General features: G+C 40.0%; 5 protein-coding genes across 5 annotated transcripts; 3 read left to right on the plus strand and 2 right to left on the minus strand.

Moving 5' to 3' along the window:
* Nucleotides 1-1,557: 1,557 nt before the first annotated feature.
* Nucleotides 1,558-5,074, minus strand: rps24 (ribosomal protein S24). The gene is made up of 5 exons (XM_041050585.1): nucleotides 5,052-5,074; nucleotides 4,279-4,344; nucleotides 3,981-4,190; nucleotides 3,203-3,316; nucleotides 1,558-1,644 (listed from the first exon to the last, which is right to left on the minus strand). Exons 1-5 carry the CDS (start codon nucleotides 5,052-5,054, stop codon nucleotides 1,642-1,644), a joined length of 396 nt encoding a protein of 131 aa, XP_040906519.1. The 5' UTR covers nucleotides 5,055-5,074; the 3' UTR covers nucleotides 1,558-1,641.
* Nucleotides 5,075-7,409: 2,335 nt separating this feature from the next.
* eif4ebp2 (eukaryotic translation initiation factor 4E binding protein 2) lies at nucleotides 7,410-10,875 on the minus strand. The gene is made up of 3 exons (XM_041050196.1): nucleotides 10,560-10,875; nucleotides 8,831-9,010; nucleotides 7,410-8,657 (listed from the first exon to the last, which is right to left on the minus strand). The coding sequence occupies exons 1-3, from the start codon at nucleotides 10,690-10,692 to the stop codon at nucleotides 8,626-8,628; spliced, it is 345 nt and encodes a 114-aa protein (XP_040906130.1). The 5' UTR covers nucleotides 10,693-10,875; the 3' UTR covers nucleotides 7,410-8,625.
* Nucleotides 10,876-12,024: 1,149 nt separating this feature from the next.
* ppa1b (inorganic pyrophosphatase 1b) lies at nucleotides 12,025-15,924 on the plus strand. Its single transcript, XM_041050672.1, has 11 exons — nucleotides 12,025-12,181; nucleotides 13,229-13,293; nucleotides 13,719-13,772; nucleotides 14,041-14,160; nucleotides 14,279-14,365; nucleotides 14,504-14,630; nucleotides 14,735-14,862; nucleotides 15,213-15,298; nucleotides 15,398-15,470; nucleotides 15,582-15,621; nucleotides 15,727-15,924. Exons 1-11 carry the CDS (start codon nucleotides 12,121-12,123, stop codon nucleotides 15,756-15,758), a joined length of 873 nt encoding a protein of 290 aa, XP_040906606.1. The 5' UTR covers nucleotides 12,025-12,120; the 3' UTR covers nucleotides 15,759-15,924.
* Nucleotides 15,925-16,888: 964 nt separating this feature from the next.
* sar1ab (secretion associated, Ras related GTPase 1Ab) lies at nucleotides 16,889-21,626 on the plus strand. The gene is made up of 7 exons (XM_041050692.1): nucleotides 16,889-16,970; nucleotides 18,042-18,112; nucleotides 18,834-18,953; nucleotides 19,052-19,117; nucleotides 19,208-19,311; nucleotides 19,411-19,542; nucleotides 20,343-21,626. The coding sequence occupies exons 2-7, from the start codon at nucleotides 18,055-18,057 to the stop codon at nucleotides 20,457-20,459; spliced, it is 597 nt and encodes a 198-aa protein (XP_040906626.1). The 5' UTR covers nucleotides 16,889-16,970; nucleotides 18,042-18,054; the 3' UTR covers nucleotides 20,460-21,626.
* Nucleotides 21,627-23,885: 2,259 nt separating this feature from the next.
* tysnd1 (trypsin like peroxisomal matrix peptidase 1) lies at nucleotides 23,886-27,092 on the plus strand. Its single transcript, XM_041049941.1, has 4 exons — nucleotides 23,886-25,187; nucleotides 25,883-26,013; nucleotides 26,143-26,328; nucleotides 26,519-27,092. Exons 1-4 carry the CDS (start codon nucleotides 24,103-24,105, stop codon nucleotides 26,719-26,721), a joined length of 1,605 nt encoding a protein of 534 aa, XP_040905875.1. The 5' UTR covers nucleotides 23,886-24,102; the 3' UTR covers nucleotides 26,722-27,092.
* Nucleotides 27,093-27,428: the final 336 nt, after the last annotated feature.

The following is a 27,428-nucleotide window of genomic DNA, read 5'->3' on the forward strand; positions in this document are numbered from 1 at the left end:
AGGAAAAAAATTAAGTGTACTTTATGTGTCCCTGTGCTCTGTAGGAAAAAGGATTTTCTTTTAAAATACTCACCTTCACACCAGTTCACCAACCACTTAATATAGGAACTCCCTTTTCTGTTGTGTTGGACTTTAAATTATCTTGATAAACTGTCAGTGTTTAATCTTAGCTGGGTGGCATCGATTGAAGCAAAGCCCCAGGGGATGCTGGGTATGTATATATAGGCCTTTCTACTGGGAAAGAAGAACCCACGACTCAATGGAAATGTGTCAATGGAAGTGCCTCCAAGCTACTGTTTTTCCCGGTGGTGTAGGCACCGAAGACTCTGGAGCAGAAATGTCTGGCCTATATTCAAGAGTTTGTAGAGGCATGAAAACATGTCAAATTGCAGGGTTGAAGACAATTACGGATAATACATATAACATAGAGCTTGAGTGGAGTCCATAACGCAGCACTTTGGATAATGATTCTGGGGAGGGTGTTACCTGGAACTAAGTAAAGGTCACAGGAGGTCGAGAGTTATAATTTTTAACGTTTTAGCATGAGTGGAAGTATTTTTCTTGTTGAATGCTGCTTCTATTCATCACTAATAATGTGAAAACTGAATATTCCACTGATCTCACTGCTCTCCTCTTTTGATTTTTACGGGAAATAACCTTATCCTCTGCCAGGAAACCAAAAACAAAAATTCCACAAAGGCAGACCTGGTTGCTGCTCCTGTATCCACTACATGAGGAAATGTTGATATCCATAAAAGACTGGGAGACATGGAGAGGCAGGCGTGGGAAGGGGGTGGTGGGGGGTTACCCTGAGGACAGACCATTCCCTGGCATTTTAATCACTTCATTTACACACTCTATCAGGGTATTTCTATGCAAATTATTTGAAAAGGTCACGCTGCAAAGAGGGATATCTATTCTGTTCCAAATGGTGTTTATAAACAGGAAAAGGCACAAGCTCACACACAGACACCCTTATCTGCATATTAGTACATTTTAGTCACCAGGGGTTTTGCTTCTAGGATGTATTTGTGGTGAATACTTTATCCAACAGGTAAATACTAAGTAAAGGCTTCAGTGTATCTAAAGAGTTAGATATTTTCTTCAATGAAGGGAGTCCTCATGTGGCCATTTGTGTTACTACAGATTAACCTTTAAACAAATTCAAAACTATTACTGCAAAACTAATACATTTCTAAAATTTGACTGATCAACAAGGGTGAAAAAAAAACCCTTAAATAAAGAGAAAGAATTAAAATTATCAAGTAGAAAAGCAAAAATGTGCCTCAATGGCTGAAAATGAGATCAGTTATTTGGTTGCTTTGAAGTCATGTCATTGCAAAACCACTGGGTGTCACTATCACTGTCATGAAGTTCCAAGTTTACAATGAATATTCTGTACTTGTGTAAAACTGTCATTCAGCAGCCTTCAAAAAGTCACCTTGGGAAGGTTTTTACAGAGACTCACAAATGCCCTCTGACTTATTTCACCATCATGAGTCTAAAAAGATGAGCTCAGCTTTATCAGGACACGATAAAATGAATATACAAAAGAACCAGAGGTTTTTTTTTCCCAAACTTTATTCGATGACAATATACAAGAACATATTGAGCACGAAGACCCTCCCTGGCTGTCCGGGCTCACTGTGGGGAGATAACAGCAAAATTAGTACAAGAGCCAATGCAATTTCTACAAACAACACACTGGACAACGTGAGTAATCTAAAGTTAAAGAGGGCAAATTCAGACAACAAATACTACTTCAGGTGAGAAAAACTGTTTTAAATCCCAACACCATAGCTGAAAACTTCATATATATGTATATAACAAATAAAATGAGCAAGAAATTCTAAAGAGAGAACAAACTTCAGTGAGAAATTCACACATTGGCAGGCTTTTAGTTCAGCTGCCCCACACTCAAACACACTCGGGGAAAAAACCCCCCCACTAAAATCCACATGCTACACTCAAGTTCTGCCTCTATTAACTAGAGAGTTGAAGCATTATCAGAGCACTCGTCTATTTAAATGTAAGCCAAACAACTGGGAAAGAGGGAAAAACCTTTGAAACAACATGGGAAAGAGGGAAAAACACTGAGGGGAAAACTGCAGGGGAAAGTAGGGTTTGACATGCATGGCAAAGCTCAAGTCTATCAGCTGTCGATGTGCAACACAATGGCACACCATGCTTGTTCTGCCTCTATACCTGCACACTGACACTTCATTTCTGCAAAAGAAATCCATGGGAAGCAAAATCAAGAACAAAAGATGGAACAAAAATAATGTTAACATGTTGAAAATTGAAACATGGAACAGAAAGGGCTAGTGGCTGCACTCCTCGGGTTATGTAATGCATTCAGAACAAAGCCAATGAAAACCTTAGTAGACATGGCCTGATGTCAATATTTTTACAAGCCAGTTGTGCTGTAGCCATTACAGATGGAACTGTATAATAATAAACACAGACCAACTGGGTTTTGTAATTCAGACTTATTCCTGGTGACTTCAGGCCGGTGACTGGTGCCACAGTGGGTACAGGGGTTTACAGGGTTTCATTAAAACAAAACTACACCAGGAGATTTCACAGATTAGTACTGAATTTTTAAGAGACCTCCTTTTATTGGCTGTAGGATGTTATTAAAGTTCCAAAACAGGGTCTACAGAACTATTAGTTTAAGCTAACAATCATTAGTATTCGGAGTAGGTATGAACAGTTAACCAATGGGTCACATCTTTGTATACTGGATGCATCATATACATCCAGTGGGGGAAAGGCAGTAATGCTTTGGCTCACAGATGATAGGTGAGGGTATAAAGGGAGGGGTTAGCTAGTATCTATCACTTCTGGATTATCTGCACACTGCAGTTAGTCTATTTATGAACATTTACCTTCTACAGTTCCCGAAGACATTTGATACGATTGGAAAGATGACAAAGGAAATTAAAACAGTAAAAGTTGTGAAAAACAAAGATTAGAAGGGAAAGAAAAGAACAGCTGTGTAATGAGAAATCAAGAAAGAATCAAGTGCACTGAATTTAACGATGTCTTCCTCTGCTTTTCTGTTGTCTTTGCTTTGATTAAGAAAGACAAGTTCTATCTCCTTTTGGCACATTATCACAGGAATACTTATTTTAATTTTGTGCGAGACTACAAATGTATTCAGTGTCTGTTTGGCACAAAATACACAAAACAGTAACAATACCTTTTTGCCAGCAGCGCCCACACTGGCCTTCTTGACGCCTCGTACTTTCTTCATTCTGTTCTTGCGTTCCTTGCGCTGTTTCCTTGAGGTCTTCTTCTTCTCATACAGACCGTGCTGAGGAACGCAAATGAACAAGCAATTCATTTTATCAATATGCAATAAGCCTACTTATTATCATTGCCAATCCATTAAGATATTTGCAGCCATTCACACATATGAAACAATACTTTTTATAGTGCAACAGAATATGAACAGACATCATAGAACATGAAAAAGTCCTATGACAAGCACCAAATGCCATGCTTCAAAACAGTAAGGGATCTATCATAGTACTTGACTGATCAGCTTTTGATATTAATAAAAATGACAAAGAGCACATGTCTACTTTAGTACAAAAGATTAACTAAGCTCCAAATTCATAGACAAAACACAGCTGTTCCAACATTACCTACACACAGAAGTTGATGTAAATCATGGATAATCAACTTCAATTTCACTGTGTTACTTCTAATACGTTCACACCTTTTAACTTCACTTCTCATCCAGCTGCAAGCTACTGGATGCATGCTCATTCAATACTGCATCTGAGGTCCAGAATATAAGACACTGCAGCTGCTTACTGTTGCAGAATTTATAGGCTGGATGGAAAAAAGGATGCCTTCTGCTAACAAACACGTTAAACAAAAGCTCTCTACTAATTATCACCACATTAAATCACTGTCTGTCCATTAACTATCAATGAAATAATTTAGACACTTTACAAACAGATCAAACTCACCCTGGCCAGTCTGTGTTTGGGCTCGTTCTTCTTAGCATAATCTAGGGAATCGTACACCATGGCAAAGCCTGTTGTCTTGCCGCCACCAAACTGAGTCCTGAAGCCAAAGACGAACACAACATCAGGTGTGGTCTTGTACATCTTGGCCAGTTTCTCCCTGATTTCAGTCTTGGGGACCGTGGCCTTGCCGGGATGCAGGACATCGACGACCTGCAGAGAACAGACAGGATACATTTTATGAGCAACAGGTAATCTGACAGAAGACAGAATAAATGTGGAGCCGGATCTGAAACCTTACCATTTGCTTCCTCTGAAGCAGCCGGTTCGTCATGAACTTGCGGGTCCTGACTGTCACTGTGTCATTCTGAAGATGGGGGAACACAAAGAGACCATTCGCATCAGATTATTCAGAAATCATCTACTGAAACTCAGACTTAGGCTGCAACTCCCCCCAAAAATACTACCATGTTGTTACCATGCACAAAACGGGCCTTTCGGCTATCTTGCTAGCTTAGATGCCTTACTAATCCCGGAACTAAACCGCTTCCACGGCCTCAATTCAGCCAGTTATTTTGAACAATAGTAAACCAGTTGTTAAAGCTCAATAGTACTAGAGTATTTTATTATTCCTGTTCGCCTGAAGTGAGGGCCTGGCCACGGCTGTCAGTATAGTGTGTGCTAACGTTAGCGGCTGGGAGCTAGGACTTCACGTCCCTACACTGAGTGCCACTTAATTTCTAAATATTAGAGTTTGTATGTTTTTGAGCAGCTGTACAGGTGAAAGAGCTTCTGTAGTGACTGAAATTATGATAACATAGTGTGGAAACTGTACACGCCGTCCCACAGCGGATAAATACAGTGTGTGTGTGGACCCGGACTGACAACAGTTAGGATAGCATCTAGATGGTGCCGCTGAATTTCCTCTCAAAGAGTTTGCTACCACTTCAATATCGATATTTTATTACAAGGCAGACTCAAAAGATCACTTGGTCTGCGGTAAATTCGTGCCGATAGAGGGATGGCCTCGATGATGATCGGATTTTAGCTCTAAATTTTTGCCACAAGACTCACCATCTTGACGCCGGCCTCGCTCAGGGACGTAGAAAAGGAGGAAGGACCAGCAGGCGGCCGGACTAATGCCTGCAGAAAATTGGCCGGGGACGTACTTTTCTTGCCTGATGTAAAATCGTTCTAGGAGCGATTTAGTTTTCTTGTCTCAGTATACATATATTTCTTTTCCGTTAAATCATAAACGCAGGCTGAAGAAATTTGACCTGTAATATTTAGGGAACGCACGGCGCTCCTCTTTCTTCACCAAAATGTTCATTTTATTCAACTTTAAAGTATTTATGATTAAAACGCAAGAACTTTGAAGTAGATCATGGGTTAGGGCTGTTTAGGGCTGTTGGATGTGCAAATTATAAAACATGAGGGTAAACTATAGACTACATTACACAAACACCAACTGCAGTTCCTCTTACATCCACAGGGTATCAGTATTGCAAAAGCCACAGTCATCTCTTAGGCACTGTTGAGGTGAATAACATTGATTACAAAATGTAAAATGTGCACAAAAAATCACAAATATAGACACTGCACAGTATTTTGGATGTACACATGGCTAGTTGGGGTGGGGGCCCTAGGGTGGCCACCTTCTTAATTTGCTCAGACACACAGAAACCAACCAGTACTACAGTGCAGGGCCAACTGGCCCCAAGCTATGTTTATGTTAATTTGACTAAACAACATTTTATGTAGGAATTACATGAAACCAGTTGAAATGCATTGAACCTGGGATTTCTTTGAGGCTGTGCAGAGTCAGCATTGGACACACACATACATGAAGAAGAGGTTGTTTACAAAATCCTGAGATTAACAAGAGGGAACTGTCTTTCCAAGTTTAAGTAGAATAAAGAGTGCATCCGCAGGCTTAAAAGAAATACCTTTTTCAGATTAGGTCAATAAGAAATCTATCCAATTCATTTCAGCACAGCTCCACAGCAGGTACCTGTTTTCATGAACTTTCACCTTCTTCAAAATATAGTTACCAGAATAAAATATGTGCAGTAGTTTTAAAATACCCAGTTTTGTTACATTAATGTAGGAGACTGTGGGTCTGACATTATTTATATTCATTACCAATAAACATGCATTAGTTTGTGAGAGAGTTGCCTAAGGAAACAGTGTCTCATGAATGAGGAAACGAGTAGGAGAAATATCACATTATGTTTTCAAAGAGATTGTATTTTTAGTTTGTTAATGAGTACTTGTGATGTGACATTTCAGATGTGGAAAGAGCTCCATTCTGCACAGCATGAATCAGTGTTACTGAGACTGAGGAACAGTGTGGTAAAAAGATGGTGATCATACAGGAAAGACATGTTAAATGATTCCACCCCTGTTTTCGGTCGCTGTCAGAATAAATAAACAACTACACAGACAATTATACAACTAAAAACACAACATCTCATTTTCTTTGTTACGGAACTTTATTGATCTTGCAGCAACAGTGTCCACTGCCATTGGAGTTTCCATTAAAATAAAGTTGTTTAAAATCAGAACTGAAAGTTACAGTAAGTTTGTTTCACATCTCGTTCAACACACAATGTTAAGCCCTCATTGTCAAACCAAACTGATTTGATATAAATCTGCAATCTGAATTATGATGCTGTAATACAAAGAGTTTTATCGCCAAAAATGTGCAACGCAAATTGGGTTCAAGCAACCCCTTGATGTATTTGTCACCAAACATGGCCAGAGTTAATTACAAAGCCAAAAAAAAAAGGTTTGATACATATAATTTCTGCCATTCAGTGGTTCCAGTCATACAGAGAAACAAACTTGAATAAATGAATTGTGAATAAAAAACACAAATCTCATAGTGATTTATTTGCCAAGTTGAGAGCTGCTACTTGGACAGAGGACAATGAGCAGATAGGACTATGATGTGTGTTGAAAAAAAAAAGGGACTAAATGAGCATGTGGCACTCCATTAACCACGTGACCATCTGAACTTCAGAATCCCAAAATGACGTACGCCATCTCACTCTCAAACTTCACAGCTGCTTGAGGAAGGAAATTATGTTTAAAAAAAAAAAAAGACATAAAAAGTATTTGTTTTGCTCAACTGCCGAGTACAATGTCACCTGTTCAATGTTACAGTGAAAAAATAAACATCTGTTGGAAAGTAGAAATTGATGGCAAGGAACCTAGTTTTAGTTACTGCATTTCATGTAAAGTAAGGCATGGGCAGACATGACACATGAAAAGAATAAGGTAATGGAATAATGGAAGATGGATTAAGGACACTGGGGACAGATTTGTAGATTTAGGGACAGCATCTATCAAGCCTGATGTCAACGTTTTCTGGTTCCTTGACACGTCTAACAAATCCAAAGGCTTGACAGTGCTTATTCCCAAACAAATACCCTCAATACTAAGAAACTGTATTAAAAAATAAAATGCATATAAAACATCTGGGTTACTTTGTTTTTGTTTTTCAAAAATCTTCTTGTATTTCACCCAAAAATGAACACTGGGATATTAACCATTTCCACATTGTTCTAAATGTTTATCTGGTCTGGGTATTGAAAAACACCTGACAGATGTTGCTAAGTATTACCTCCTTACTTAGATTTATCAAATTGTGAACACAAAGTTCTTGCCAACACAAAAAAACAGTTAAATCAAAGAAGATTTTAAAGGTGTATTTCTTGGCAGGAGAAATGTGCAAACCAAATTTATAGCAAGATCACAATAGTGATGAACTGAACGTCTTGATATTGTTATACTATACTGAAATTTAATTCTAAATGAGAAGCTTGTTTGAAGTTGCTGGATTTACAATTAGCTTTACAAAATAGTGGGAAATACAATCATTTGATGACTACAAAACAATTAAATTACGGCCTAAGATTCATTTTAAAAAAATGTTTTCCCCTGAAAATTGGAAACTCACACAGGCTTGTGTTGGTAATGGAAACTAAAATCTTGGAATGGCATGAAATCTTTACCTAATTGGAAAAGAAAAAACAACAACACAGCATCCCTTTACGTAGCGTCACGGGAAACTAAACTGACCAAACAACCGATAATAGATTGCGGAGCTTTTCAAGTAGTTCCAAAAACCAAAAAGAAAAAAAAATCACTTAAATAAGATGCTTACAAGGGTTTTCAAAACAAAAGACTGTGATGTGTATCAAAGCTTTTGACTGATTCTAAGGCCAGTACGAAAAATGACCACTTCCTCCCCAAATTGACTTGAATTTTTATCAGTTTTACAGTGTGCTCTGTTAAAAATCCTGACTCAGAAAGATGTAAAATGAGCACTGCAATCTACTAATTGGACAGTGTGTCTGGTAAATATTCAGACCTGCTCCCTTGTTGTGTGGTTGTTGTTGTGTTTGTACAGCAACTGGCAACTATGGAAACCATACAAGTAAATCTAGCTTCCAGAGTTGACCACACTGTACCTGTATGTATGATATACTGAATCCCCATGGTTTACACACATTACATCCAGCAGCGAGACAGAGAGCTAAAGAAGATGGCTGCCATGAGGGCTCACAACATTGGTTTCTACAAGCCAAGCCACTGACACGTGTGATGCCAGGTCATTTGCTTTTGCTGGTGTGGTTCCAGTCAGTTAGATGTCCATTTCAAACTGAGCATCATCACCTTGAAAACAAACAAAAAGACAACAAGGTGTGAAAGGAACAGACTTAGGTCTATCATAATAATGACTATTAAGAACTATACAGGATGTGTTTGTCACACTTTGGAGCACAGACAGATCAGTGACTGTACCATAAAACAACTGCTATTCCTTAAGTTTCTGTTATAAGTCCTACCGGTTGTGGGCTTGCCATCATGGTTGTTGATGTGGTTGTTGGCTTCATTCTTCTGGTTCTCACTCAGGACATTTTGGCTGGTCACTCCGGGGATAACAGGCAGGTGAGCTGGGGGAGTCTGGGCGATAGGAGAATTACGCCTGTCCAGAAGGAACTTGCGGTCATAGATGATCCGAGTTCCTGCAACAGGACACGTATTAAGTTTCAGTTACTCATGCTACTTCTGAGGAAAGACACATGTCTAATGTGGGTGCTGTCAGTTATGCTGTGTGTCAAATGGCTGGCCTTCATCCAGCCTTTCTGCAAGCATCTGCCTGTCTTCAGGCAGATGCAAGTCCCAGTGGAGCTGGAAATCAAATTTCCAACTCAAAAGAGCAAAGACACAAAAGGGGGGAAAAAAAAAAGACTAAATGTGAATCATCAAGAACATGAGTCAGCCAGTGTGACTGCACTTGCTCTTTCAATGGTTCCCAAACTTCTGTCATGCCCTTCTTGGGAAGCCAAAAAGCTTTCCAAGTGTAAACTGATTAAATTAAAACATGTTTTTTTGCATGTTTCCCATTAGTTGACTGACATGTTGGATTAATGAGATTCGTGAGTTTTTCTTTTCAGTTAAAAATCTCTGTGTCTTGTACTGTATGTGTTGTTTGCTTTCTGAGCAAATCTGGTTAACCTCATTCTTGAAATCCTTGCTGGCATCACGTAACTCTTGTTTATTGACTGTTCCCAAATGAATCTGATTCGTTGACCTTTTCCCACAGCAAACATTTTGACTTTTCATAACAGGAAAGCACAGGTGGAACCAATAACATCAACAACGGCTCAGTTCCAGCAGTTATTTCAAAGCGACACCTGAGTCTGACAGATCAAAATGTCTGACGTAAATAAGGTTTTTTCAACTTAAATTTCACTCCTGATTTTTTCTCTGGTTATGTGCATCCTCCTTTGTGGTCTGTCATCACACAGATTTACTTGAACTCCTGCGTGCTTGTTCTGTTTGTTTGTTTTATTTCTCTCAGTTATTGGGTCATTTATTGGTGATGTTTAGTGGAAGACTTGTATAAATGTGTGCCTGTCGTGTCTGCTCAGTCCTTTTGCTTGTTGGTGACTGCTGCTGTCATTGTGTTTTAGTAAATATGTGGTGCCCCACATATTGTTGGCTGGACGCTTTGCCTGCAAAATACAGGCAAAACAATCAATTGATTAATTGATGATGAGAGTGCCAAACAAAACGCCTCTACAGAAAATAACCCTTCACAGTTTCTCCACATAGTGTCCTGCAGTGATATGTGTGCAGTATCTCAGCTGGATTTAATGCATGTCCTCATGTGGAAGGGTCTTATATGCACTGTAATGAATCATCCATCGTATTCTGGCTGTGCTCTAAACGTCTGAGGTTCAGTATTTGGTTAAGTTACAGGTTACCCTATTTGCCATGGGTGACAAACCCAACATGTTCACCTCCTTTAAATATAATAACTCTAATAGGCAAAAATACATTCATCAGAATCTCTGCGCTGCAAACCAGCCAATCAGACAGCAGGCAGAGAGCCCGGGGGCGGGCCTAAGCTTTGTTTTTATTTTGATCAGGATGACAAGGCAGCCTAGGCCACAGTAAAAGCAACAGAGAGGTTTGGCGAGAGCATAAACACCACAAAAAAAAAAAAAGACACGTTTCCTCCATTTTCTTCCCCCAAAATATGATAAAGCAAACGGGATATTCCTTTACCTCCAGGAGTGGTAGAGAATAAAGTGCCTCCAGGGGTGGTACAATAGTCATGAGGTAGCTGCGTTGTGTCGTTGATCAACACCGTCCTGGTCGGGATGGCCCTGCTCTCGCTAAGCTGACGACTGGTCGACATTTTCAGCGCCGATTCGGTGACAAATCCAGCAGCTACAGAAAACTGGGGTGTTTATTTCCCGACGGACGGTGGAAACCCGGGCCGTTCCCCTCTCTCTTTTATCTTCCCAAAAGGCTTTCTTTCTCCTTTCGTCCTCCCAGCCGTCAGCACCGTCCCCTCCCTCAGCAAGGCAGGAAGCGCGACAGGCTGCCGGGCGGATGTGAAGTCAGCGGAGCGGAGCGTCACCAGCAGACGCTGCCAGTCTGCTCTCTGTGAAAAGTATAAAACATTTATTTTATGAATGCCCATTTAAATGAATACTCTGAAGAAAATTAGAGGAACATTTTTCCAATTAAACAAATCTTATAATTATTTTGGAGGCCAGAGATATCATTGTATAAAATGAAAACAGGAACCCAATCATACAGCATTCAAAAGTCCAACTTTTATTTTATTTTTTTTAAATGTATTGATTACTGAATTTAGAAATTACACTGACCCTGTTAAATGTATTAATAAATAGTGTTCATACTTTCAGTCTGCTTCAGGAGTTCTGTAAGGAGTTTGAATGCAGAATGCCTTTTTACTTTCTTTAACTTGTTCAAAATGTAATTAATAAATGATACCTGTTGTAATTAAATGTCATGCCAGTATTCTTTATATTCTTTTCACTTCTTCATACTTCTATATACTCAATACCTGTCAATCTCCCTCTCTCTCTAAATGCATCTTAATGTTTACACTTTGTATATTCAGACTTTTTGTGCTTTGCTAAGGTACATCTTAATATTAATGTAGTTTATTCTTAAAAAATTATGAAATGGGTGAATGATTGTAGTTGCCATGTCACTCTTGTTATTTGTGACAATGTTCTAATTAAAGGTCTTAAAAACATTTTTTTTTCTATACTATACTAAGAGAAACATACCTGTATGAATTTAGAGTTGTCACACCAAATTTTGAAAAAGCTGATGTCTCCCTTAAACTCAGTCCGGTTTGTCCATGACAGCTAAAGCTAAAATGTTTACAACCAAGTGTTTGGCCTTGCATTAATCTCAAATCTAGTTTTCCACGCCTCAATATTCTTCTCATGCTTTATTTGAATTGTTTGCTAACACAAGCTCTGCAGGTGTGTTCTTCGTCTGTTATACCCAGAACTCTCTTGCTATCCATAGGCTTTGTCTTGAGTTCTGTTTTTTTTTTTTTTTTTTTTACAAAATTCAGACTCATAATTTTGTGCGCCCAATTTATCATACGTTTTTTCTCTAGTTCTCTGTCAACTGTTAAGTGCGCTATTTCCCACAGTCCCTGAAGGCGTCAGCGACAAAGTGCGCAGGCGCTGTGCCCCTTAGGTCTCAACACTACCCACTACCACTCAGCGCAGACGTTTCCTTCCGCCGCCATCCTCCATCCCAGACCCAGACAGCAGACACAAACCTGCGCCTAACCATGAGCTTCACAGTAGAACAGAGGGGAGCCCTCAACTCCCTGAGCTACCGCCTCTTCTTCAGTAAGTAGAGTTTGAGTAGAAATAATGAAGTTCTGTTTTTGTTTTCTACTTTGAGGACTCTGCTCTGCTCAACCCCCCCACGGGCTAGCCACGACCTCCCACGTGTCATTTTATTCATTTATTATTGCCGGTATATTCACTGTTCCACGTCCACACATTGGAAATCACGGGCAGTCCTTATTTAGGCGTTCGCACTGAGTCGGTTTGTGCCATGTAACCAGCTGGGCCGGTTTTGCCGGGTTCACCGGTCGCTTATAGTGAAGCCAATGATATGAGTCCTGAAATCCAACATGTCTCATCGCTGACCTGCATCAATGTTCGTGTCTGAACTTGGCAGAAGGAAGTTGGTTATTTCGGGAAATCTCGCAAGGTGATTACCACGTCATCAAGCATAAAACCGTAAAAGCTCGGAGTTGGTGGGGACAACGCCCTCTCTGATTACAAGACATTAATAAACCCACTGATTTCAGGACAGACTCGTAGTCTGTTGTCCTTGTTGATAGTTCTTAAAGACAAACCCAAGAATAAATTTATGTCATCATCAAAATGCAAGCCTTCAGTGTGTCTGAATACAGACCAGGCTTGTTATAAGTGACGGCATAAAAATAAGTGGGCTCAGTAGGTTGAGTATGGATAGTAACTGAAGGCAGTGGCCTACATGATGCAATTTACAATGAGCATTTCACAAAGCTAAACTGGCCCTGCTTGTTCCATTATGTGCACTGTCCTAGACTGGTTACTGGACCTTAAACAGACAAAGACCATTAGAAATGTGCTGCTTGTATGTATGTATGTATTTATTTATTTATTTTTGTTGGGGTAAGATCAACAAGGAGCTCATTGGTGCAATGCCAGCCAAAAGTGAAAGTAAACCATAAAGAAAAGCTGTGTACTCTCTTGCTACCCCACTGGGACATGATGGCACTATGTCCCTGTCCCTGGTGTAGGGCACTCAGTTGTTGACATAAGAAAGAGGAAAAAAAATAAAATAAAAATAACAGCAGCTTGTAACTGCCTGCCATATTAATATAACTGACTGTTTTACAGAAAATGGAGAAGGAAAGTACATCTCACCATTCCACGACATACCCATATATGCTGATGAGAGTCAGGTAAGGTAACATCTGTCACCTTTACACCATTAAATTTGTAAAAATGTGTGTAACCTTTAAATATATACACTGTTTAAACTCCAGCTAACTAAAACTTTGGCAAACTAAAGCTGCTGAACTGCTGCAGGTAATGGTCTCCAGAATAGCAAGGTCATAGTCTATTTGCGAAAGCGATGGCCTTTACTCTTTTTTTCTCTGCTGTGTCGACATCTTTTGCGATTGCAGGAGACGATCTATTATCTTATCTTTCCGAAACAATTAATGCTCTTTGTGGAAAAGTTTCGAACAAAGCAGCGATTAAGTAAAAGCCAGAATGTAGCACACTGTGTAAGAACAGTGCTTTGAAATTGTGTCATCTTAAGTTTTGTCATATACTATTTCATAAAACGTGAAATATAATTATGGCTGATTCTTGTGTCTTACAGAATATCTTCCACATGGTTGTTGAAGTACCAAGATGGACAAACGCAAAGATGGAGGTATGAACCTAAAATAATATTCCATCATCAACTTTTTGATCCGAATTTCACAGCTCTGGCTTTAGCTTGACCACATTGTAGTTATCAGTTTGTTAAACTGGTTTTAAAGGTTTTCATGGCTCAGATAATGTCTTTAATTCACAGAGGAACCAGCAGTCCTCTAGGAGAATGCAACTGGGTTCAAATGAACTTCTTCAATTACTTGTCTGTACTTTTTTTTAGCCCTAATTGTGTCTTTAAAAGTAACAGCAGTACAATTGATTTTCAGATCGCTACAAAAGACGTCTTAAACCCAATAAAGCAAGATGTGAAGAAGGGCAAGTTGCGCTATGTTGCCAATGTTTTCCCACACAAAGGCTACATCTGGAACTACGGAGCCATTCCTCAGGTTAGTAAAGTTTTCTGATACTGATGTGTCCTGTCCTGCAGCCTTTAACTTGTGCAACACCAAATGTTTAGTAGTTTTACTTCATTCAGCTGGTGTGCTTTGATTTGTTATGTTTCAGACATGGGAAGATCCCACACACAAAGATGGAGACACTGGCTGCTGTGGTGACAACGACCCTATCGACGTCTGTGAAATCGGCAGTAAGGTACAACACTGGCTGCTGATTTTACAGCCTCACATGAATGATGTCCATCTGTCACTAGGTCATTAAGTCACAGCGATTATGGATGTCATTGTTTGTTGTGTGCAGTAATTTCATGGAAAAAGAACATGTCCTCTCTAGGTGTGCTCCCGTGGGGAGGTAATCAAAGTAAAGGTACTCGGGATCCTGGCCATGATCGATGAGGGTGAGACTGATTGGAAAGTGATTGCAATCAATGTGGAGGACCCTGAAGCCAATGACCTGAACAGTAAGCATCTTAATTTATTTGAATCCCCTTTTTTTTCTCAGAGTTTTTGAGCAGTCCTGCAATAGTCATTCTGAACTTGTTTTGTTGTTCCCATCCATTTTCAGACATCAGTGACGTCCAGCGCCTGAAACCTGGCTATCTGGAGGCCACAGTCGACTGGTTCAGGAGGTACAAAGTGCCAGATGGGAAACCAGAGAACCAGTTCGCTTTCAACGAGCAATTCAAAGACAAGGTGTCCACCTAACACCCTTTATTCATTATTATTATTTTTATTTTTATTTTTTTTACTGTGACATTTAAATTAATCTTAAGCACTTGTCTGCTTTGGTAAAGTTGCCTTGCTCCCCTTTCTCACAGTTAACTTGCTTTGTAGTGGTATTCCTAGTATGTGTTCTAGGAATTGCAGTTTTGTCGAACGGGTGCAAACCAATAAATAAGATATGATGACATCATTTAACAGTCACACAGGTCCTTGAAAGCCTCATAAAACTTCACTCGTACTAGAATTAAATTAGTATTATGTAAAGATTTTATTATTAAACCTAAGGTTTAACTAAGCAGTTACAATTGCTTGTGTTTCAGGATTTTGCCATTGAAGTAATCAAGAGCACCCACAGCTTCTGGAAATCCCTCATTTCCCAGCAGACCAATGCTGGTGAACTGAACTGGTACACACGGCATTTCTCTCACTGCTTTGACTTCAGCTTAAAATACAGTTGCTTTTAGAACAAATGTGCATTGAAATATTCTCTTATCACGCAATACAGCAAAAACACGTGTGTCTCGGCCAACGACAGCCCGTACTGCTGCTCAGCCGATGAGGCTAAAGCTGTTGTTGAAGTGAGTAACTTTCTGTTCATCCCTTTTTGCAGCATTACAACACCAGAAATTTCAACAGCAGGCCTCACGCCTCTTTGAATATTGTGTCATAACATTTCAATCTGTTTTTAGGGATGTCCTTGTGGAAAAGAGGAAACGATCCCCTCATCAGGTAGAATTTTGATATATGTTTGTGTCAGTAATGTCCAGATTATTGAAAGTGCATCTCATTTCTTATCTGTTGTGAGAGCGACTATTGTGTGTGTATCATTTACAGTAGATAAATGGTACTACTACGAGAGGAAGTAATCCAGGACCTGTTTGGATTGGAGCACAGTGAAAGGCTCATCTCTCATAGGAATACTTGAAGATGGTCTTATATTAGGAACCAATGGGACGGCAGGACGGGACAGCGGTGGCTGGGTCTGGGTCTGCTGTTTCCCTGTAGATGGAGAGATAGTGGTTAGATTCTGTAGAGAAAGAGAAAAGTAAAAAAAATAAAATTACTCATGTCTTGACCAATGAATTTCCACTTATTTAACAAAGATCTCTTTGGAGATGTGCTGTCATAAACCAAGTACAGGTACTGTACCTAGTACATACTTGTTCCCTGTATGAGACTGAACTGCTTTAATAAAGCTTCTCTGGTTAAATTATGAACAAAGTGTGACTTTTCTTTCCTTTAGCAGGTAATCTCACATCACTTGTCTTTATAGAATTTACTGAAGTTTAATGTCAAAGAGAGGAGTGAGAGGGGGAAAAACAGTTGAGAATTTCATTCTGGGTTTAATACTGCCACCTAGTGGTCGGTGCCCTACTACCTTTCTTTTGGTAAAATCTAACGTTTACATGCTCAGTGATTTTTACATTTGTGGTGTGTGTTGGGTCATTCCTTCAGCGTAAATGTTTCCTGCAAAGCCCAAAATGCTGAGTATACTGCTTTAGAAAATAAGCAAATAGTCACATTTGACCTGGTAACAGAAAATGTTCAGCCTTTTTTTTTTTTTTTTTTTTTTTTTAACTAAAACTGACTTAAATGATTAATCAATTAATCAAACCAGTTCATTTTATGTCAGTTGTACAAGCGACTAATGGTCTCATTGTTTCAGCTCTTCATTTATAGTGGGGGTAAACGGGCGAGGCAGCTTTATTAATGCAGCGTATTTTACACACAGAGGCCATTCAGAGTGTTTTACATAGGCGAAGAAAAATGTTAGGACAAAATTCAACAGCAAAAAGTAGAAAGGTTATTTTCTTGAGCAATGAAAATTCACTTATGATCTGAATATTAATATTTTAATAAACTGCATACAAAGCTACGTTTGTAAAACAGACCAGAGCGAGTTTAAGTTCATTGTTAACAAAAACATTGCTGGCACGTGCCCCGGCCCCCTCCCGCGTTAGTAGCCACGGTGACGTGTTTCCGGCTAACTGTCAAAGTTGAGGGCTACACGCCAGTCGACGGGACAGGCTTGGACCAAAAACCGGACGGACGAGAGCTCACAAATTCAGCAGACCAAGGTAATACCACAGATTATGTATTGTGTTTTCCTCTTTACGCGTTTGTGTTCCAGTCTTGGCTCGTGCTTGCTGAGCCACCTTCCCGACATTATAAAGTTTCAGGTGTTGTGGACCTTCTCTGCGCATGTTGTTTACTAAATTTATCATGGTTTGCTCTGCGACAGCTGGTGTCCTCTCTGCCCAGCTACATGCGATAAGCCGAAGTGTGGCAGTAATCAAGAAATCACAATTATAATCGACTCTGTGGAGCTCAGTCATGAGTTTAGCGGCCTGACTTGTTTTATGTTGTTAGTCATGTACATTTGTTTTGGAGTACTGGGTTGAGGTTTGCATGCAAACCTGCCGTCACTTACTACATGACAACCGACATTTCAGAGCCTTTACTGAGAACCTTTACACTCCATATGAATTAAATGCCATACTTTCCATATAGATTTTGGTGTTCACAAATTACCCAGATGACACATTCTATGATAAAGTACTCAACAGCTGGTTAATTTCCCTATAAGCCTTAGTCACTGAAGGCCTCACTATTCACTGTAACAAGCACATCAAGTTCTACAGAGTGACAGGTGTGTGTGTGTGTGTGTGTGTTCAAGTGAGAGAGGGAAGCAGGGGGCGACTGCCGAGATCAAGTGTCCTTGCCACAACCTGTCATAAAAATAGTCAGGGGAATCAGTGTGACTCAGTGAAGCAGCTTGCAGACAACAAACTAGCATCAAAAACATCATCTAAAGCCTGTTTGGTGCTTAGTTTGCCCTCCTTTCCTTTCATGCTTTAAAGCTTGTGTAATTACATGGAGCTTACACATACCAGCAGAGTAATCCAGGGTGAGGAATAATGATCAACAATGGGCTTCAGTGCTGGATTCTGTAATGCAACCGTGTCCTTTTGCAATAGTATATTGAATTCTATACTTGCCTGCATGTGCTGAGTTGTTATCTGGGACGTGTTTTCATTTGCTCATGTATGTTTGAACATGAACTAATCACAGACCGATACCCTATGTGCATGTTAATGTGTTCTTCTGTAATGTGCCGTAATAAATAATTTCAGTTTTCTCTATTTCAGGTAGTCAAGAGACATGTCTTTTATATTTGAATGGATCTACAAAGGCTTCAGCAGCGTCTTACAACTATTAGGTAATGTACTGTATATAAATGTACTGATATATGATCCTAACAAGACTATGTTAGTTGACAATATCCTTCCTGACTACACCCCTGTTTAGGGAGCAAAAATGCCTAAAATAACATACTCAAACTAAAATGGCTTTAGCTAATGAACTACAATGAGTTCATGGACAAATAAGGTCTTGCCAGAAAAGAAACACCTGAAGTGTCTTACATAACTGTAAAAAACACTACGTGTGTTACAGAAACAGAGGAGCAGGTCTTTGAATCAGTAAAAATTGATTTTTTTTTTGTCTGCCAAAAACAAAAATCTTTTTCAGTCTAAGTATGCCATTGCCAGTACAGGTCAAGGACAGCAATCAATACCTGACTCAAACTCAGAGAAGATAGCACAAAGCATGACATTTATACAGTTTTTTTTTTTGTTTTCTTCAAATAAGTCCAGGCGTATCTCCAGAAAGAAGACTTGGAGACTCTACGTGGAGCCAAATATTATTGTGATTCAACAGAATCATATTAGAAGCATATTTCCATTTTATTATATTTCACCAATTCCAGCCCAAATAGTCAATAGTTCCATTTTGTATTTTGGTATTATAACTTCACTGAATTTGACAAAAAATACAATTCCTTTGTGCTTCTGTTCAATATTGGGGAGATAGAAAAATAATATGAGTTTATAGTGAGTTGTTTATATTAAATTTACATTTTGTTTTCTTTTTATCATTAGGGTTGTACAAGAAGACTGGCAAGCTGGTGTTCCTTGGACTAGACAATGCTGGGAAAACAACACTCCTGCACATGCTCAGAGATGATCGGCTAGGACAGCACGTGCCAACGTTACATCCAAGTACATCCAGCGATTTGACATGTTGTCAGTTCAGCAATGAACCTTGTGTTTCTTGCTTCATTACTTATCTAAAGTCAGTGCTTCCTTTCTGTTCTCAGCATCTGAAGAGCTGACCATAGCTGGAATGACCTTTACGACATTTGACCTCGGAGGTCATACACAAGGTAGCCCTGAGGAAAATGCTGTTTTAGGCAATGGCAGCTATTATACCACTTGTGTGTTACATAAATACTGAAACCGTGTTGCTCTCATAGCACGAAGGATCTGGAAGAACTACCTCCCAGCCATAAATGGTATAGTTTACCTGGTGGATTGTGCTGATCATGAGCGACTAGCAGAGGCTAAGGTTGAACTGGATGTAAGTATATTGATTTTTGTTTAGATACTGATGCACAACACTGTTGTTTATAGCTTTGAATGATTTATTTGTTGGACTCATGACACTTCTTGTGTGTAGGCCCTGTTAACAGATGAAACCATATCTAACGTACCGGTTCTCATCCTGGGGAATAAGATAGACCGTCCAGAGGCCATCAGTGAGGATGCACTGAGGGGAATGTTTGGTCTTCATGGACATACAACTGGAAAGGTAATGCACACATGATGCGACTGAAAGCTGAAGTCAAGGTTCAAGGTATCAAGGTTTTTATTTTGTATGCTGTTAATGTATCCGTCTGTACATTGGAAAGTGGTAGAACCACTAAAACTACATATTTGCTGTTGTTAGAGACACTCTCCTTTCTCTGCTGTATGGCTTTAATAAATAGGACATTTTTGCCCATGTTGCTTGTTCGTTCAAGGATATTTTCACTGCATAACAGCAACAAGGAGATTCATGGATCTCCCAAGGCCAAACCTATCTACATTTTAGCACAGAAGAAACATATTACTGCACCCACTCTTGTCCTGAGACAGTTGAAAATCCGAGGTTACTTGAATTTCTAATACTGAGTCGAATATTGAATCTAATCTGATTTGCCAAGGGCAGACAAAAATGTGCTTAGATCACCACTGGTGTTGTTAAACACAAGTGGCAGTGGGGGGCAATATGCCATTGAGAAGCATATGACACATTACCTGTCTTATGCAAATGTTTTATCATTAGTGTAAATCTTGTTAAGCACCTGCTGTTTCTTGGCAAAAGAGAGGAGAGAAGAGAGTGAAAGGAAGCAGGATGCAAATAATGAGCCATTAGAAAGGTCTGAGTCGGTGATCCACTCTACTGAGTCAGACCGCAGCTCTACAAATATCAACCTATGCTCCACCCTCAACCTGTAGAAAGACAAGGATCATACACGTTCAAGGTTTATGGAAAAGGTTGTTGAAATGTTTGGGTTGTGAATTAACATCGGGAAAAAAATTAACATGCATGTTTTTGCTTATTTTCAGGGCAAAGTATCACTGAAGGAGCTGAATTTGAGGCCGATGGAGGTTTTTATGTGTAGCGTGCTGAAGAGACAAGGATATGGAGATGGTTTCCGCTGGCTCTCTCAGTATATTGACTGATTCACATTCTCTTGATAACCTTAACCAGATTTACCACATGCTGCCTGTGCACACAAAAAAAAAAAAAAACATGTTCCACACAAAACTACCTGCCATAGAGAAATAGAACATACTCTATTTAGGACTTTAACTGTGCCAGTAGTAAATGTGTTTCAGGTAGTGTTTTTGTGTTAATACATCTTGTTTTCTTAACGTGTTCAAAGAAATCTGTATGTAGTGTCAGTCATACCACAGCAAGTCAAGGATATGTTAAGAATCATCAGTCTGTATTATTCAGATTGAATGTGGGGAATAATGTTCATGCTGTGGTTTCTACCTTCACTTAAAGCCTGTAGGAAATTCTGTCTGTCATATAGAGCATGTCATTGCTGTGAACCAGTTTCTGACCCGGGTTTATTTTTGGTTGCTGGTGTTGACTTACAGTGAAGGTCATTGGGGTTAACATTCTTTGCTTGCAGTTACTCTTCCCTGATTGAGGATGAAGAAAACTTTGTTTTACTATATTTATCCAAATTTTTTCAAGAACAGAATAGTTTTTCTGGAAATGCTGCAGTGATTTGGTGCCGTATTTGTTAATAAGAAAAGTGTTAATACAGTAGCTTGCTACCTCCAAGGATACTAACATACATTTTTACTGATTGCATGTTTTTTTTAATCACTGAAGGGTTTACCACTACAGGCCAATTACATGAATGTGACCACAAGTGCATTAACTGACATTTTTGCTGTGAGGAGCTTTATTTAATCCAACAGAACAGTGTTACATAATTGCAGTATTTGTCATAACTGCATCAGCACAGCCAAGTGATGTAACAAACTCATACTTCCAGAGTGAGGATGCTAAACTACCTGTTTTCATGAAGGTTACTTGCTGTGAAATTACTTGAGTACTTTGTGATTAGTTGCTGTTCACAACATGCAGTGATATTATGAGAGTACTTGGGTGGTGCTTAAAAGTAGGGTGGCAAAAGGTATGCATGAAATTAGTGCAATATTATACACGATTTTGTATATAAACTCTTATTTATATTTTGCAATAAAAATTGGCTTGCCTTGTTACATCAAGCATTGAGCTCTTAAGTACTATATCTGTTACAAAAGGTTGGTCATATTGTTATTAAACGTGTGAAGTTTGAGCATAATAAATATTTTTGACAAATCTTTCAATCTTTGTCTGACTCATTATTTTATTTTATATGGGAAAAAAATTACAAGAAATTACAAACATTATTAAACCACACTATTACCATTATACTGTGTACTCCAGTTGTACACAGTATTACCATTCCTAAAGGCTGAGTTGGAAAAAAAAAAAACAACTTAAATTAAAAAATTAAGGTCTGATCAGAAAATAATAAGTAATTTCTGGTTACTGTGCTGGGCTGCTCCAGTGGATTTTATGCACTTTACTGCTTTTCTAACACTGAATACAAACTGTTAACGTGCAAACACACACCATTTGAGTTGCGCCATCTTGGATTTTAGTGGGAGTGTACTTTCCATATTTGGCGGAGAGGCGGTTACTCTACGGGTCAGCGAGGGTCAGCAACTTAGCTCGGAGCAATATTTAATATTTACCGGCTTTCACCGCTGCCTTCATCCACTATCCACTTACAGTTACAGCAGCACACAAACAACAGCAGCCGCTTACTGACGGAGCTGCTCTGTCCATGTGGTGTCGGACTTTTTAAACAGAAAAATAAGACGAAATAAAATTGTAGCCTAGTATTCCCGCAATAAACGGACTCAGAGCACGGAACACACCGCAACAGCGTTACTAACATTAGCTGCTCCGGTCCTCTCTGTATCAGCAGCGACCATAAATCGCCAATCAAGTCATAAGCCAGCAGCAAAATATGCTAATAAATGCTAATGAGTGCAAACATCCAGGTAAAATAATGAGAGGTTTACTTACCGAAAAAACTGCAACACAGACTCCTTCGACGGTCGATTAGTACAGTCCACACTACAACAAGCCATATTGTCACAAAAACCTATCCGAACATTGGCAAACAAACACGGACACTGTCGTTTTACTGTGTGGGGAATACCCACAATGCCCGCCGCCGCTCCCTTCTGTTGCGGTCTTGCTTTATACACAGCATACACAGCCCTCAATACCCACAATGCCCGCTGCCCCTTACCAACGATGCCCAAAACATACCATGATATAATCTGTATTTGCACCAGTACCATGTGAAAATTACATTACGTCTGTATTTGTAGAGCACATCTCATGAATGTACCAGAACTATTTCAATGTTTCAGAACACAATATATAAGTGAAGATTATGTAGGGTTACAATCAGCCATGCCAAATAACAAACATGGTCTTCTATTATTATTATTATGAATAATCCACTTGAAACCACATTATCATCTGGTGCAGTCAAACAGAAAAGTACTATGTATCTAGCTTCACGATAGTCAGACTTTGAGTCAGACGTGTGTGTTTTGGTTAGGAAAAATCACGTGATTTATGACGTATGAACCACTTCACTGCTTCATTCGGTATCGAAACCCTGTCATTGGTTTAGTTGTCTTGCAACAATGTACCGTGGGTTCGATTCCCGTCAGAGCTGCGTATTATTTAGCTCATGAATTAGACATTTGGAATGAGATCACATTTGCCAACTGGGGACTGAATACCAAGTATTCAACATCTTTTAAGCTATGGACTATTTAGACTTGTTTTAGGATAGCTTACGATTCATAACACAAAATAGCAGGCCAAGCATATCGCTGTTTCCTACAAGAATCAAACGCGTCAAACAATATAGCCTATGTATTTAATATATATATTTAATATTTGGATTTTATTGTGTCAGCTTGAAACCATAAAACATGTAGTGTAGTCGAACAAGAACGCGCATGCCTAATCAAATCCCAAACAATTCATGAACCAATAAATGACACATCTTGATTGCACTTCATTTTATTAACCACTAGATGTCCTACTCGAGTACTGTGTCATTGAAGCCTCGGGTAATTAACCATTTTTTTAATCAGGTGTCGAAGCTTCAACAAAGTCTCGATCAGCCATCACTACCCGCTGCCCCTCCCTTCTGTCACGGTCTTGCTTTATACACAGCTCACAATATATAGTAGTTCAATATAATAGTTCAATTCAGAACATTTTTTCTATATTTTATTTGTATATTATTCTTTTATTTTCTTTATTATTCTAAAATAATGCTCAGAGGGGTTGCCGCCCAGGGAGTAATTCAATGTAGAACCGCCACTGCTCCCCTTGACAGAGACATAAAGAAACTACAGATCGCTGGGTGACGCCATGCAGCTGAACGAACAAAGATAGTCCCACCTTCTTGTTTCCCATTGGCCCGGAACCATGGGGGTTTGCATTCTGACCAATCACATTGAGCGGTAGGTGTCGTTTCGTAGACCAATGAGACACAACCAGGAAGCTAGAATACAGACTCAAAGTTCTAAGGCTAATAAGACGGGGAATCTATTAAAGTCGTCGTTGTCAGTCTGCTGTATCTCGCCAGTATGAAAGTTTGTTTTCTTGTCTCAGCAACAGTTTCTAGCTGTTTGTAATGGGCTGCTTTTAGCGGTTTTCCTGTGCCTCCAATTAGTTAAACCATTATCGATGTATGTGTAAAGTTAGCCTGCATTGCTGAGCATGGAGGTAAGGGAGATAGAGAGGTGCTGCTGTGTAGTCAAGGTGTCAGGCACCTTTTCAGCACAGAAACCCGTGAGCTGCAGTGGAGTTATCGTGCATCCTCAGACTGGAACTGTGATATGTACCGGCCTGCCGTTTTCACGTTTCATTACCGACAAAGGGCCCTTCTCGGACCGCGAGTCCAGGTTCCTGCCGCCGCGCAGCTTCAGTGAAAAACTTAAAATCCGCGTCAGCTTTTCTACTCAGCAGCATCTGAACACCAACCGGTCTGCACGGGGAGAAGCATTCACACCCTCCAGAGCTAAAACAACACGGCAGCGGGAAGTTGCAGCCCAGTTGCTGATGCTGGTGAACTGCCTGGAGTTCAAACAGGCTTTCCAGGCAGTTTTCCAGGACGCTGACCAGTGGCGTTTCCATGGTGATGAAGAGGATGAGGAGCTGATCAGAGACGCCCACTTCCTTAGCTGGTTCGCTGTGCTTAAGGCAGGCGTGGTGGTTGAAAGCAGCCCAGATTCAGGGACCGTCCCCTGGCGGAGCAGCTCTTCTCTCCAGAAAGGCTGTCCGGTCGTTGCATGTGGTTCACCTTTTGGCTCCCTCTGCTTAGACCTCTTCAGCAGTACCCTCAGCAGAGGTATCATCAGTAACCTCGCAGGAGAGGACAACGCTGTCATCCTCACAGATGCCCGCTGTCTGCCAGGCACAGAGGGTGGAGGGTTGTTTGTGGTGGAAGGTGCAGATAATGTGCGCCTCATTGGGCTGATTGTGTCTCCATTTGGCTGGAAGGCCAACGAGTGGATAGGCCTCACTTTAGTCTGCTCAGTCCACTTGATCTTCAGGAATGTCACCCACTGCATGAGCGCTCAAGATCCACTGCGGGATGTTTGGCTCCATCCGGGAGAGGCTGGCCTCCACATGTCCATCACAGCCCACGAGTCAAAAGCTGTTAAATACCCCACTGTGTGCTTTGTGGACAGTGGCCAGTTCTGGGGCTCAGGGGTTGTTGTCACCTCTCAGCTGGTTTTAACCTGCCGGCATGTTGTTAACGGGAAGTCCACAGTCACCCTGAAGTTCCATCACAGGGACAGGTGACAACACATTCATTGTCCTAATGTCCATGTTCATCCTTCTCTGAATAGGAAAGGATTTGATTTGAAAGGAAGGGAAAATTACACATTAAAACGTGGTCAATAGACCATTTTCACAGCAAACACTGATTATTTCTAGCAGGCAAAAGCACAAGTGGAACTAATGAAATTAATAAAGGCTCTGTTCTGTTTAATTGTCACAGTAAACCATGCACAGTACCGGGGACCTGACACTGAAACACCTGAATGAATTCAGCTTATGTTATTAGTTAAACCTGTATTTTTTACTATGACGTTGCATTGCATCAGTTGCATTGCACCAGTTGCACCAGTTGCATTTAACCTGTGGTTGAAGCCTTCAGAAAAAAAACCCAAAACAAAACAAAACAAAGAACAAAGCAGCAGCAGTGCTTCTTTCTATTACTGCAGCATGAACTACCCATGAAAGGTCACTGAGAAAAGTGCACTGGTGTAAGCAAGAGTTAATAGCTCCATTGTGTTTTGGGGTTAAGCACTGCTGCTTCCCTTTAGAGGCCCTACGCACACACTTCTCATCTCCACTGGTGTTTTCATTTATTTTTCCGGATTGGATCTTTTCTCAGATTGACATTTGACTGACAGGGCCTTTGAGAAAGTAGTAATATTTCTATATCATCATAGTCTGTACTGATTTGGAGCAATTTCTTATTTCACAGAGTCCATGATACTGTGGGTAGTGTGCTGTTTTCCACTAAAGCATCTTCGCCCTATGATCTGGCTTTGGTGCAGCTGAGAGACTCTGTCCCAGAGGCTGTGGTCCCTCAAATGGCCCAGAATTTCAGTCCAGGTTTGTTTAGTGGAAGCAATTGAGCTGTTTTTAGAATAGCTCTGTACTTTATGTTCAGTACCAGAGCAGATCTCTGTTTTATGAAACTGTTGAGAGATTGATTGTCCAGCTTGGTTTCTCTTTCTGCAGGTGAACCTGTAGTTGTGGTGGGATATGGTGGGTTGGGTCGGAGCTGTGGTCCATCCCTGACCTCTGGTGTCCTCTCAAAAGCCATTAGCTTGAATTCCCAGCCCATCATGCTTCAGACCACTTGTGCAGTACAAGCAGGGGCCAGCGGGGGTGCTGTGGTGCGGACACGGTCTGGAGAGCTGCTTGGTAGGGAACCCTGCAACTACAGAATCATGTACTCTTTTTGATCAGTGGGGGGCATATGATGACCACAGAAAACTGTAACAATGCACCACATGTGACTAGGGAAACGGCAGCTACACACATCAGGCTGCTCTTTCTGCCCTGCTGTATCTGCAGTTTTACCAGAGTATAACTACTGTTTGTTGTTTTTCAGGGATCGTGTCCAGCAACACAAGGGATTTTGCTGCCAAAGTGACCTACCCACACCTCAACTTCAGCATCCCAGCGACTGTTTTCCAGAGACTGTTGCAGCGCTTTCGCCAGACAAAGGATGTTAAGGTGTTCAGGATCTTGGACACCACAGAAAAAGAAGTCAGAAGGGTGTGGAGGCTGCAAGGTGCTCAAAGCAAACTATAACTGCACCGTGAGATGTGCTAGAGAAAACATTTGGAGGACTAAATCAAAATTAGTTATATGGAAAATCACTTTAGATAATCAAACTAAGACTGTCTTTTTTTTTTTTTTTTTACATGAAACTGGAATTTTTAGATATATAATTGAATATGCTCCATACCTCAATTTGTTACAAACACAGGCACAAAGTCACAAATCACAGATCCAGAATCAGTAATTCCTGATGTTGATAAGCTCACCCAGAACCATGCAGTAAACAATGTGAAATATTTAAGACCACTTAATGTTACAGCCTAATTAAAGTTACTTTAATACCTGTAGCAATTGTTTAATTGTAATGTAATGTATTTAAATAAATAAAGCCATTTATCCTGGTGACATTCAGTGTAACTTGGGTATATTTCTGTACACAATCCGTACAACTTACCCACATTATGGCAACTAAAATACCAAAGGAACATAAATAAAGCAGGAAGGATGAATAAAGCAAGATTAATCATCCATTCTTCTTCCTACGTAAAAAGCATCAGATAAAATAAAGGCAGATCTTACACATTTGAGCTTTAGGTATTTCATAGTTACAGCAGCAAGACAGTAAACGTCGTGGAAGCATGTGTTACTGTTTATAACTGGTTCTCTTAAATATGACTTGTTTTTACCAGGCAGGAGGAATATTCAGCTTAAAAAGCTGACAGGTTGCTGAAAATGAT

This window comes from Toxotes jaculatrix, chromosome 11 (assembly GCF_017976425.1).
Source record: "Toxotes jaculatrix isolate fToxJac2 chromosome 11, fToxJac2.pri, whole genome shotgun sequence".
Lineage (NCBI taxonomy): Eukaryota > Metazoa > Chordata > Actinopteri > Toxotidae > Toxotes > Toxotes jaculatrix.

Excerpts from the sequence above, each read along its gene's own strand:
- eif4ebp2 (XM_041050196.1), bottom strand. The coding sequence starts at position 10,692 with ATGTCGACCAGTCGTCAGCTTAGCGAGAGCAGGGCCATCCCGACCAGG. Across the intron at positions 9,011-10,559 it reads ATTCTCTACCACTCCTGGAG|GAACTCGGATCATCTATGAC; the intron begins GTAAAGGAATAT and ends GTCCTGTTGCAG. Across the intron at positions 8,658-8,830 it reads TGATGGCAAGCCCACAACCG|GTGATGATGCTCAGTTTGAA; the intron begins GTAGGACTTATA and ends TTTGTTTTCAAG.
- ppa1b (XM_041050672.1), top strand. The coding sequence starts at position 12,121 with ATGAGCTTCACAGTAGAACAGAGGGGAGCCCTCAACTCCCTGAGCTAC. Across the intron at positions 13,773-14,040 it reads GGACAAACGCAAAGATGGAG|ATCGCTACAAAAGACGTCTT; the intron begins GTATGAACCTAA and ends ATTGATTTTCAG. Across the intron at positions 15,622-15,726 it reads GGAAACGATCCCCTCATCAG|TAGATAAATGGTACTACTAC; the intron begins GTAGAATTTTGA and ends TATCATTTACAG.
- rps24 (XM_041050585.1), bottom strand. Across the intron at positions 4,191-4,278 it reads TGCTTCAGAGGAAGCAAATG|GTCGTCGATGTCCTGCATCC; the intron begins GTAAGGTTTCAG and ends TGTTCTCTGCAG. Across the intron at positions 3,317-3,980 it reads CCAAACACAGACTGGCCAGG|CACGGTCTGTATGAGAAGAA; the intron begins GTGAGTTTGATC and ends TGCGTTCCTCAG.
- sar1ab (XM_041050692.1), top strand. The coding sequence starts at position 18,055 with ATGTCTTTTATATTTGAATGGATCTACAAAGGCTTCAGCAGCGTCTTA. Across the intron at positions 19,312-19,410 it reads AGGCTAAGGTTGAACTGGAT|GCCCTGTTAACAGATGAAAC; the intron begins GTAAGTATATTG and ends TCTTGTGTGTAG. Across the intron at positions 19,543-20,342 it reads ATGGACATACAACTGGAAAG|GGCAAAGTATCACTGAAGGA; the intron begins GTAATGCACACA and ends GCTTATTTTCAG.
- tysnd1 (XM_041049941.1), top strand. The coding sequence starts at position 24,103 with ATGGAGGTAAGGGAGATAGAGAGGTGCTGCTGTGTAGTCAAGGTGTCA. Across the intron at positions 25,188-25,882 it reads AAGTTCCATCACAGGGACAG|AGTCCATGATACTGTGGGTA; the intron begins GTGACAACACAT and ends CTTATTTCACAG. Across the intron at positions 26,329-26,518 it reads ACGGTCTGGAGAGCTGCTTG|GGATCGTGTCCAGCAACACA; the intron begins GTAGGGAACCCT and ends GTTGTTTTTCAG.